This window comes from Marmota marmota, unplaced genomic scaffold, assembly GCF_001458135.2.
Source record: "Marmota marmota marmota unplaced genomic scaffold, marMar, whole genome shotgun sequence".
In the NCBI taxonomy this organism is placed as follows: domain Eukaryota; kingdom Metazoa; phylum Chordata; class Mammalia; order Rodentia; family Sciuridae; genus Marmota; species Marmota marmota.
The window spans coordinates 3,635,757-3,647,785 of NW_026000005.1; the positions used below are offsets into that span (position 1 = coordinate 3,635,757).

The 12,029-nt window shown below is 40.7% G+C and overlaps 1 protein-coding gene across 2 annotated transcripts in view; it reads right to left on the reverse strand.

The window, feature by feature from the left end:
- Cerkl (ceramide kinase like) overlaps nt 1-8,818 on the reverse strand; it is a 108,677-nt gene extending 99,859 nt beyond the window's left edge. The window contains exon 1 of one of the 2 annotated variants that reach the window (XM_015481120.2): nt 7,929-8,808. In XM_015481120.2, the coding sequence (XP_015336606.1) occupies nt 7,929-8,166 (238 nt within the window). In that variant the 5' untranslated portion in view covers nt 8,167-8,808. Of the gene's footprint in view, nt 1-7,928 lie in introns of both variants that reach the window. The other variant, XM_048808116.1, reaches the window with a different exon arrangement.
- Between the last annotated feature and the right edge of the window lie 3,211 nt (nt 8,819-12,029).

Here is a 12,029-nt window from a genome sequence, read left to right on the forward strand (position 1 = left end):
CTCAAGAAACTAATTTTGACTCATAGCAGTAAGAAACATTTTCAAGACCATATTTTGAAGCCTAGATTTCTCAGATTTTCTGGTCACTCCTCCAATTCAGCTGAACTCAAAGTTGTGGTGGTAATAATTATTTTAAAATTACATCATGAAGTTGTGCACCTTGTTAAAAAATAGAGTTGTAAACTATAATAGTGATTTGAAACTCTCATTTAAAAATGAAATATTTGAAACAATATTCTAATACTAAACAAAAAATTTGCTCAGAAATTATAAGATTATAGGAAAATTAAATGGAATGCAAAAACAGATGACCTAGTCCTTTTTGTTGTTCATGAAAAAAAAAAAAATCTGCTTACAACTTGCCTTGATCAGCTCTTTTCTTCCAGAAAGTGGTTTCTTTGCTCCAAAGACCAGACCTGTTAAGAAGCCATTGCCCACTTCTCAACAGAAGGCCCTGAAGCTGAGGCAGAGAAGTAAAGGGCCCATATTTCCCATGGGGTTCTTCTAATTAGAAACTCATTAGGGCTGAGAAGTTCCTGCTGTAAAATACAACACCCCTGCACACACACCAGACAGTTGACCCCATTGACCATTCAAACCTTGCTCAGATTACTCTTATTTGACAACATGCCCAGTTTTTTTTCTTTAAAATGCAACTTCACAGGTGGTCAAAATTGATAATGTTTAGACACAATATAATACAAATCCCTCATTTTTCTGGTGAATAAATTCAGAGGGTCATTTGCCTGAGTCAGTTTACACACCTTGCTATTTGCAGAGACATGATCTCAGGGCCTTTACCAACTCCTGAAATCTGTCCTACACCACAGATGGGAGCAGACTACAGACAGCTGGGGGAGAGAGGCTATAAAGCACCCAGAAGCACTTTTTCATACTTCAAGGTGCTGTCTTTTATGAAATTATGATGTTAATTTAGTGAGTAATAATCAGCATGTTTATAATGAAAACAGAACATTAGAGTGACTCACGTAGCAATGGTGAGAATTGTTTTGTGAAACTTTTGTTTTGGAAAATCACATGCTGGCACAGAAATATATACAGTACTTTTTAGTCCCTACAGAGCTCTCACTTCAGAGGACTGTGTGGAGACACGTGTTACCATCGTGAGATAACATTATAGACATTTGACATGTGTCACAGAGATCCCTAAGTGGATCATTCTTAAATGTACTAAAATATAAGCTTAACATCTAATCCCACCCATTCCTTCCTCTCTCCATCAATAGCTTTGGCTTTATGGGACCTAGGTAAAATCATTCAGTCACATAAGACAGTAAACACATGCAGCTTTGAGGATGCTATATTCTGCTTCAATCTTACATTTCAAATAAAAGCTTACTACCTAATAAGGACATATTTCAGAAGATTGTCCTTGGTTGAGATTGAGAACAATGCAATAGACAACCACTGGTGGTTTTTAAAATATTGAACTCTGAAAACATTGGATCCAGTAACAGCACAAGCTAACAGTTACATCATGAAATATACGAATTAATTTGTGGCATCTGCCCATGTCCCCTGTCCAAACGTTCTTCTTGTTTTTTGGTACCTTATATCCAATCTTGGCACAACATGGGGAGCTTTGCACCCTGGGCCCTGTACTTGACCTGCTTTGCCTTAGAATCCCATGACCCAGGTTGATTTGATCTTTCATGTTTGGCCTCAAAAACATCACCAGATGCTTCTTTCATCTCTTCAGAACTTTTCTCCCTCCTAGGTCACAGACAGCTTGACAACTACCTTATATTACTGCGAATAAAATCATGTAAGATCCACAAGCAAAATGGCCATAATTGTGAATTCTAATAGATCATCAGGCACAATTGCAGACAATTAAATAAAAGAATTTGGTAGACAATTTCTATTATAGTGGTGGCATTCTTGTATATTTCCTGCTCCTTGCTTTCTACCCCGTAGCTGAGCAAAATGGAACATTCCTGCTCTGTCCCTCACAGTAGAGAATGGACCAACATTAACTCCTACAATAGAAATACAAGAATAATACAAATTTGAAAGACCCTCAAGGAGCTTATCATCTAATTGAAAATACAACAAAGTTTTATTCAGTGTCTGTGTATGAGATCCAGTTATGCCTAAAGAGAAAAAGAAATATATAATAAACCTTTACTTATTGGTTTTAATGAATTTAAACATGTAAGCATCAAAAAAGCAGCACAAAGGAAGCCAATTCCCTGTAGCTATAAAAGCTAAGAAAAGACAGTATATGGAGAACTATTTTTGTAATCCTTTCTATTACGGGGTGGTACAATGAGAAAAGTACTAGAGAATAAAGATACAGAGATAGGCAGGTGCCAAGCATTAAGATCACATGCAAAATATCTCTCATCTCACTCCCTCCCTCAACAGAGATCATATCTCCACTAGGAGAAGAGGAAATCCACTGCTATCAAAGGACCTCTGCCTTCATGTGTTATATACTAGAGATCCATGTTTTGTTCCTATGCTTAGTAAAAATTGGGAGGAGGGAAAGGATATTGCTCCCATAGGTGATGAGGGGTCAGTATTAAGTAGGAGTGTAGTAATCAAGTCACAAAGCAATTAGCAAAACTAAAGTTCAGGAGACCAGTAAGTCAGTCACAAATTCATTCATTCAACAAATACTGCTTATGTGCCAAGCACTCTTCAAGGTACCAACAATAAACATAACAGATGTTCTGAATATATGTATATTTTTTCCAGCCAGACTGTCTCCACACTTTTTCACCTGTTTTGTGTCCTGGCAAGCCACTCTATATAGTCATCAAGTGTTCCCCTGTGCGCTGCCTTCTAGTTGGCTTATGGACTGTGGTATGGGATAGAAGAGAAGAAGCTTGGGAATTTAGTTCCTATCTCCCTTCCTGCAGGATTGACTCAGGAAATTTGTCAACCTGAGGCAAAAGCCAAAAGGAGCTATCTGGTAACTTCCTCCACATGGTCTCTGAATCCAGGCTCAAGCACCTGCTCCCTCAGTTTACAATTTTGGGCCTACAAATGGTATTACTTGCCCATTTATCACTAATCCCAAGAGTATTTCAAGATTCTTACATTCTTCCTACACCTTTAAAAATACAGTCATTCCCCTTTACCCATGGGGAATATGTTCCAAGATCCCCAGCAAATACCTAAAACTGCAGATAATCCTGAACCCTATGTACAAGCACTGCAATACTACTATTCAATACTACTAGTCAATACTACTAATAACCAAGACAGCTACTGAATGACTGCTGGCTAGACAGCATGCACAGCAGGAATATGCTGCACAGAGGGATGATCCATGTCCCAGGGAAGATGGAGCTGATGTCACGTGATTTATCACACTCCTCAAAACAGCACACAATTTAAAACTTATGAATCTTTTATGGAATTCTCCATTTAGTATTTTTGTGAGTAACTGAAGCCATGAAAAAAAACTCAGATGAGGGAAGAATAAATACTGAACTACCTTTTAAAAACTCTTCAAGTCACCCTAATATGAAATGCCATTTGTTTCTTATTAGGATAGTCAATAATAGACAAAAAAATCCTGTCCTCTTGAAGTGGGTGGTCATGGGGAGGACAGACAACAGAAATCATATCATATATGAGGGTATAAATGTCATCAAAATAATGTAAGGCAGTAAAAGGAACCAGGAACATTTAAGCACAAGCTCAAGGGAGGTAAAGGAAGAGGTCAAGTGAGATCATAAGGCCTGAGCTAAGGTTATGATTGACTGGACAAAAAAGGAAGGTATATGTGAGAAACACTTAGCAAACAGAAGAAGCAGGATTGGTGATTGATTGAAGTAGTAAGTGAGGGACATCCAAGCTGGGGTTACCTTTGAAATCCTCATTTAGATTCTAGGTGGCTGCCTAATCAGTCCTTTACATATTAAGCCAAAGTATTTATTACTTCTATATGGAATCCCATGATTCCAATGTAAGGTATAAGAAATTCTAGTTCTCCATCTAAACATTCCACCACAACTTACATACACCTGAGAAACAAAGTTAAATATACTGGCGATTACTGACTTCCATATTCTTGATAGAGAACAAGACCAAGAGCAAGAAAAGTTGTTTTTCTTATGGATATACAAAATTTATAGTGTTTCTGATGATAATTAATGGTAGTTGAGAATTTTGGGCAACACAAATCAGAAAGTACACAATTAACCAGATCGGACCAAATTCATTGGTAATGCCACATTTGACAAGCAGACAGAAAGAAATCCCATCTGAAACCAATAAGTGAGGTGCTCCTGGTGTCACAGATCTGAGAGAGCCGAGTCAAAGTTAAATGAAGTAAAAATCCAAATAGGTGGAACCTGAAATTTCCCATTTTATTGAAGGAGACCAGGTCTCAGATGGTAGAGGAATAGGTAAGAGGCAGTGAGAATAAACCATTTTTTTTCAAAGCAAGTGAGAAGGGGCAGAGCATCAGCTAGAGGAATTTAGAAGATCAAGGTAGGGAACGTCAAAATGGGAGGTAAAAGAGCTAGAGGAGAAAAAAGGCTGCAGACCTAAGAAGGAGGGCACAAGACAGGAGACAACCGCCTAGAAAAGGTGGGAGAGATGGGATGGACTGGCTTTGAAGAGAGATGACAATCACCGATGCCTACTAGGTTGACTAGTGGTATTGCTGCACAGAGGGCTGATCCATGTCCCAGGGAAGATGGAGCCAGGTGGCAAACTGGATTGAAGGTGAAAGTCACCAAAAGGGAAGAGATCTAGAAGGTCAGAGAGCAATGGCCATCAGCAATGGCAGGAATTGGGATAAAGACTCAGATAAAAGTTTTTGATAAACATAGAAGAAAAACCAGGAGAAAACTTCACACTTCGAACTAAATAAAACTCAAACTTCTTACCTGTGTCTTCAGGCGTCTATTTGCCCGTGAAATATTCTCTTACTCCTATACTTTGACAGGCTCTATCAGTCACTATTCCCAGAAGACAGCCATTTATTTTCTTCCTTTATTACTTCAACCTAAAATTTTTCTCCCACACCCTTTACATATTTTTACTACATTGAAAAGTGTTCCCCAAAACTCCAATGCAGTTGGACCTCAGGATATGACCATATTGGGAAAGAAAGTCTTTGCCATGTAATCAAGGATTTTAAGATGAGATCACTGTGGGTTTAGGGTAATCTTAAATTCAATAATTTCTGCCTTTACAAATAGGGCATGCAGAGAAGGAGGGGAAGGCCTTGTGAAGACACAGCCAACAGTTCTGCTGCCACAAGCTGAGGAATACCAGAAGCCACCAGAACTGAAGGAGGCAAAGGAGGACCCACTCAAGCTTTCAGAAGGAGGGTGGACATGGAAACCAGGCCTCACACACGCCAAACAAGCACTTAACCCAAGCTGCACCCAGCTCCCTAATGACATCTTAAATGACTTGTAGCCTCCAAAACTATGAAAAAAAAATACAGTCCTGCATTTTAAGCCACCAAATTTGTACTGATTTGTTACTACAACCCTAGGAAAATAATACAAAACCACAACCCTTCATGAAACAGTTTTCAGCTATTTTTTTGAGGGGGAGAGTAGTGACTTAAACAGCAAATTGTTTCTGCACGATCAGAGTCCTGTCAAAAACATATTCCTCCCCTCTAAACACATTGAAATACTTAGAGGCAGGGCCCACAACTTACGGATCTTTATATCACTCAACAAAAAAAGTTATTAGTTTCCTAATGTTTGGTGACACAGGGTTTTATTGGAGTCACATGTCTTTCCTGAAAAGTACAATTTCCTGAAGGAAAATATACCAGATCATTTTTCATCTTCACAGCATCTAGCAAAGCACCTTAGCATAAGTACCAAATATCCATTAATAGAGTAACTGCTGATTAGGTTAACATATTCATTGACTAGAACTAATATACTAAAAACATTGCTTCCATTAAAAAATAATACCAAAGATGAGTGCTAATGCTTCTGAACCTCCCACCTTGACTTATGCTCTCCACACAAGCCTCACTTCTGTGAGGAAGGGTAACAGTCATTATTCCAAGTTACCCTTGAACCCAATAAAGAGCACATAAATCACTATAGTTATCCTCATTTACTCTGCCAGCAAGACCATCAATTAGTCACAATTTTGGCCGTGATAGCCCTCATAAAACACTTCAGTGTCTTTGCTCACATTGCTCAAGATAGGAAATCAGGAAAAGATTGCATGGTATCTTATCTCAGTGAAAACAACTAAGACACTATGAGGTTTAAAACTGGGTGGACTTAAAATATTTCATATGTTTGATCTAATAATGCCCTGAGACCTTTCTACATCTTCATCCTATCCTTTCCTGGGACAGCAAGTCACCCATCAACCATCAATGGACATGGTCTCCTGCACCTTATCCTATCATTCCATGTCCTCCCAAGTACCATAACTTTGATATGTTTTCTCTTCCATTTTCTGACCAAATTCACCAGTTCCAATCAAATTCATTCATTAGTTTTCATTGTTCAGTTTAAATTAATTCAACTTCTGTGGCTCCAAATTTAGAGGCCCAAAGTGGTTTAAAAGCCAGGCATTAATTACAAAGAAAAAGTAGTACACTCATATAAAGGAAAGAAAACCAAAAGGTTTTCAGGTGAAACTAAAGAATCAGTATTGGAACCTTTAGAGTTATGAAACTGTCAAGTTGTCTTTTTAAACTCCATTACCAGGAGAACTAATTAAACCTATTTTTCCTCAATCACCACTCAATATAAAATGACATTTCTTTTTTCATGTCATTATTTGCTTTTCCATGTACCAGCACTGAAACATTGATTTGTATGGTTTCTCATCACACAATGTCTAATTCTAATTCTATAGTATTTCAGCTTTACTGTAGGTTAAATTGGCTCTTAGGGTTCTGATTATAAACTTCTATATCACATAACTTAAGCTAACTTAAAAACTCACAGAATAATTCCATAGTCATCCAGCTGGCTTTTAACTTCAAAGGTTGGAGAAAATAAATCACTTTGGTTTTCAAAACACCTGAAAACATTTTAATCAAAGTCAAAGATAGATTTAGTTCAGTAAGGGGCATGACAGACAGCACATACAGAATTCCCACCCACAACCCATGCTGGGTTCCAGCTAGAGGGTTTCATTTTGTTAGACTTTTGAACAAGAAACTTTAGAACAGTGACTGCTGCTTTCTATAACATAAACAGCCCATGATGTCTAGTTTACCAATAGGGAAAGGCAATTTTTAAAAATTTTTGTAGTGTTGTACTTAACTAAAACAGGCTTATGTGTCGAATTCCAACGTTTTCTACTGAGTCATCTCTGGGTTAAGACTTGAAATATTTCTATTGTAAACTGCAGTATTATAGCACTAAAATTTTAAATGAGTAAGGGCAAATCCAAGGAAACCAGATTTTGAGTTAACACCCAAAATCGAGTTTCTAGACAGCCTGAACAAGCTCCACAGTGGCAACGAATGTGAGGGTGGGCAAATCCCGGAACCCCAAAATATTGGGGTTGTGAGACATTAAAATGAGAGTTGGACTCAGAACCCATGTATTAGACACTTTGTGAACGGTTTATACTATTAGTGTACCTTCAGAAGTTGGACTGAAGCGTCAATTTGGTGGGGTGGAGTAGATGGCGTCCTCCCCCCTTGTAAATCACCTCCCCCCACCACTTGTAAATCACTTCCCCTTGCAGGTTCAAGTTTCTCTGCGCTCTGCAGGAACTGAGCATGACGTCTGTCGGGAAGTGGCCTGGGAAGGGAAAGCCTAGCTGGTGGAGACAGGGGAATTGCACACATTTCCCCAGTTGGGAGGGAGGAAGCGCTGTCGAGGACACTGTAGCCTACCGGGGCACAGCAGGAGGAAGGAGGCAAGAGGAGTGAAGAGGAGGCGGGGCAGAAGCACCCGAGACTACGCCGCCTGGGAGACTGTGGCACCGGGACTGGCACTCACCCGCCGGGCGCTCGGGCTGAATGGGCCACCACTTCAGGGCCCGTTGGCTCAGTACCACGTCGCAGCTGCCCCTCCGGATCTCGAAGATGCCCCGGAGCAAAACCGGATCGGCGGTCTCTTGGAACTTCTGTGGGGGCTGCGACTGCGCTGAGGGCAAGGTTGACACCTCCGGGGGCGCCTCTTCCTCCCGGCCGCCCTCCTGGGCGCTCACCCGGCTCTGACGTCTCCTCCGTGGCATGGAGGAGCCGAGGCTGGGCCCGAGTTTGGGGTCCAGGGAGGCCTTTGGAGTAAGAGGAGGAGGCCACAGCAGCCACTGCTCTTGCTGCGTCCGGGCGCTGCCACAGCAACAGCGCGTCCCGCTGAGACCCAGGAGTGAGGCGTGGCGCGGGAGGAACCGCCCTGGACCTAGTCTGCACCTTGTCCTGCCAAGCTTCTCCACCACTCACCACAAGACTATCCACTCCGGGAGGAGAAATAAGTGACTGCCTCCATTTGGGCCTCGGGTGTTCGAAAGAATTAGGCGCGTTGCATTACCTGGAGTCCTATGAACCAATGCTCGTCGAACTTTGAATTGCATATTGCATGGGCATCTTCTTAAAATGCAGATTCTTACTGAATAGGTCTGGAAGGGGGCCCCAAATACTAAATTTCTAGGCGAGCACTCTACCACTGAGCCACAACCCCAACCCCAGCAAATACTAAATTTCTAAGAAGCTACTAGACGAAGTTGAAGGCTGCTGGCCATAGAGCACATTTTGAGTTGCAAGTGTGGAAGGTTCTGTCCACCTCCTTTCCAGTGAGCTTCCTGAAGAGCAGAGGTGCTACGTGATGGCTCCTTTTGCATGCCTAGGAGAAATAATCTGTAGACAGTTAGGACAGAGTGGGAACTCACCTCCTGAAACTTCTGCTTTGCATACCCAAATTTGCTTCTGACAAATTTAGTTTTAAAGGAAGTCGTCCCCATGCTGTTAGCATATAGGGTCCTACCTTTCCCAAGATATTACCTTCTCTGCTCTCTTGCCTTTGTTTGGATCTGGCAGTATTGTAGAGATGACAAGCAGCAGCATTTGTTCTTCAAAAGGCTACTGCTGTTCAGTAATGTCACCTGTAAAAGAAGAGAAGCCCTGGGGCCTTCACTTTTAACCTTCATAGTTTGGGTTCCTAAAATTCGATTTTTGTTGTTGTGATGGTGGTTGTTGTTGTTAATCTGGAAAACAGAGTCTGGAGGCCTGTGGTTCTCAATCCTGGCTATATGTGGGTCACCTAGGGAGCTTTTAAGAATCCAATTGTCTGGGCCACACTGGAAGACAATTAAGTTGGAATCTCTGGGGATAGGACCCGGACTTCAGGATTTTTTAAAGTTCCCCAGGTGATTCCAGTGTTTAGCAAAGGCTGAGAATAACTGCATTAAGAAATGTAACAACACAGGGAGCAATTTGTGGTGGGGAAGCATGCAGGGAGAAAGTTAGTCCCCAGTTAGGACTGGGAGGTAAAGCAGGAGGCTTTATATAGGGTCATTATAATTCTAGGAAAAATTCAGGAGTTAAAGAGAGTTGTGAATCTAGTACTGGTGTGCTAGTGCCAAAATAATTCCATTAGATAGGCAGCCACTTCTCTTCTTGTCCTCACCGTCACACTGCAAATTCAGAAAGACAACCTAACTGTAACAGGAGTTTTTCCAGTCATTCTGGTAAGACATAGGCCTGGCCAAATCCTTTTCAAACATAAAGCACTTGTGTGTCAGTTAAGCGAGGATTCTTACTGTTCAGTGTTCTAAAAACAAATACCCAGGGTTCCTCGGGAAGCAAAAAAGAACTTCAGTTTGATCTGATTGAGTAGAAGTGCAGCTGCTGCTAAGCCTATGCAGACTTCAGGTGGCTCTCTCAGCAGTCCTTAGTGGGAAAGGGATGGTGCCCTTTCCAGAATGAGTTGCACTTCTGGAGTCAGCATCTTGTATTCACAGCTGTGGGTCAATCAACAGGATTAGAGCTCACTGGCATTTTAAAAGCTCACTGAGAGCCAGGGCAAATAGGCCAAGGCAATGACTACTTCTTAAGACCTTTGCACAGGGCCAAGTTGCCATTTTTCAAGCTTCAGTCAGGCCAGAAGTCAAAAACATTGGCATGGAATTGCCTTAAATATGGAAGTAATAAGGACCATGTTCCATTTTTTCCCCAATAGATGAGATGCCCTCTTCCAGGGAACTAAAGTGCAATGCCCCAGAGCCCTGTGCTCAAGATTGACACACGTCAGTTCCATGCTTTATACACTACCTATGCTGCAAAAGAGATGGCATCCATCCAATTTAATCTCCTGAACTCTAGATATTATGTCCAACTGCCAAACTGACACCTCTACTGACTTATCCAATAGCATCTAAAACAAAATTCATGATTTTTCGTCATAGTCCCAGAATATTTTGAATCAGCAAATAGTGTTATCAGACTCTCTGATATCATTCTTATCTCCCACTTTGTCTTATATTTCACTTCCAATCAACTAGCAAATCTGGTCCACTTCATCTTCAATATATACTCTTTTCAGCCTCCTCTCATCTTAGTCTATGGTTCTGCACCTCTCAGGTATTGATACTTCCAGCTCAGAATCTATTTTCCACTTAGCATTTGTATCATGTCTTTAAAAGTGACAAGAGCATGTCACTCCCTGCTTATAACCTTCCAGTGACTTCTCATCACTCTTGGAATATAATCAAAATGCTTAGCAAAGCTACAAAGTTCTACATAATCTGGCCTCCATCTACCTCCCTAAGGTATCTACTAACTTCTTCCTCTTGTTCATTCTGGTACTCAGACACACTGAGCATACTTCCTTCTTGGAGCATTATCTCTTGCTGTTCCTGTTGGCTAGAATGCTCCCCCTGCCCACTCCCATAGCCAGCCAAATGTCTTACTCCCCACTTTGCACGCTTTTCTGCTTAATGTCACCTCCTCAAGAGGCCATTTCTGAGTAACCCCAATAATCTACCTTCTCTAACACTGTGTATTGGTTTTCTGCTGCTGTAAATGGATTACAACAAACTCAGTGCTTAAAAAAAATCACACACACATAATATTATCTTATATTCCTGGAGGTCAGAAATCCAAATCAACTTCACTGGAGTAAAATCAAGGTGTCAGCCAAGAGGCATTCCTTCTGGAGGCTCCAGGGGAGAATGCACTCCTTCCAGCTTCTAGAGATCATCTGTGTTTCTTTGCTCATAGCCCCTTTCTCCATCTTCAAAGCCACCTGTTAGGTACCTTCTGCCCTCTTTGTTTCTGTCCTTAGTTCTCTTTTTCTTTAACTTTTGACTTTGGTCATTCTCTCTCCTTCTGATATCCTATGATTGATTACATTAGGTCTACATGAATATCCTTAACTCAATTACATTTTCAAAGTCCCTTTTGCCATATAAAATAACATATCACAGGATCTGAGGATTGGAACATAAACATGTTCAGGTTGTATTCATTTCTGTACCATGCCCTTCTTTATTTTTCTTTACAGCAATTATTATTATCTCTTGTATGTTAACTTCTTTATTGGTCCAGCTTCCCTACTGAAAGAGTCAATGTGCTGGGTATTGAATATAAGCATCGAATGTTGTTATTGTTAGAGTATAAACTCCTTATTAGCACAGAGTTTATCTTATTTACTGTTAAATTCCCAGAATCTAGTACAGATCCTAATACATAGAGAGTGCTAAAAAAAATCTGAAAGAATGAATGAACTCTTTCAACATTTATATATAACAAACCCAAGCTACCTCAATTTTTCCCCTTAGTTCCTGAAGATCAGTTGTCCCATAAGCAATCCATGCTGGTGCCAATCATAATGCCAAAAGATAGAATCCCAAATGCCATAATCCTAAATGTTGAAATCCTGAAAGATCAAAATCTATAAAGTCTAAAATCCCTAAAGACTAAAATCCCAAAAATCACAATCCTGAAAGATTAAAATCCCAAATGATAAATCCTGAAAGCCCCAAATCCCCAAGACCATAATTTCCATGGGGAAAAAATGTGTGTGTGTGTGGGGGGGGGCGGGGAGCTGCATAAAAAGGGATAGAAAGCCAAACTCTGAGAACGGGATTGTCCATTCATT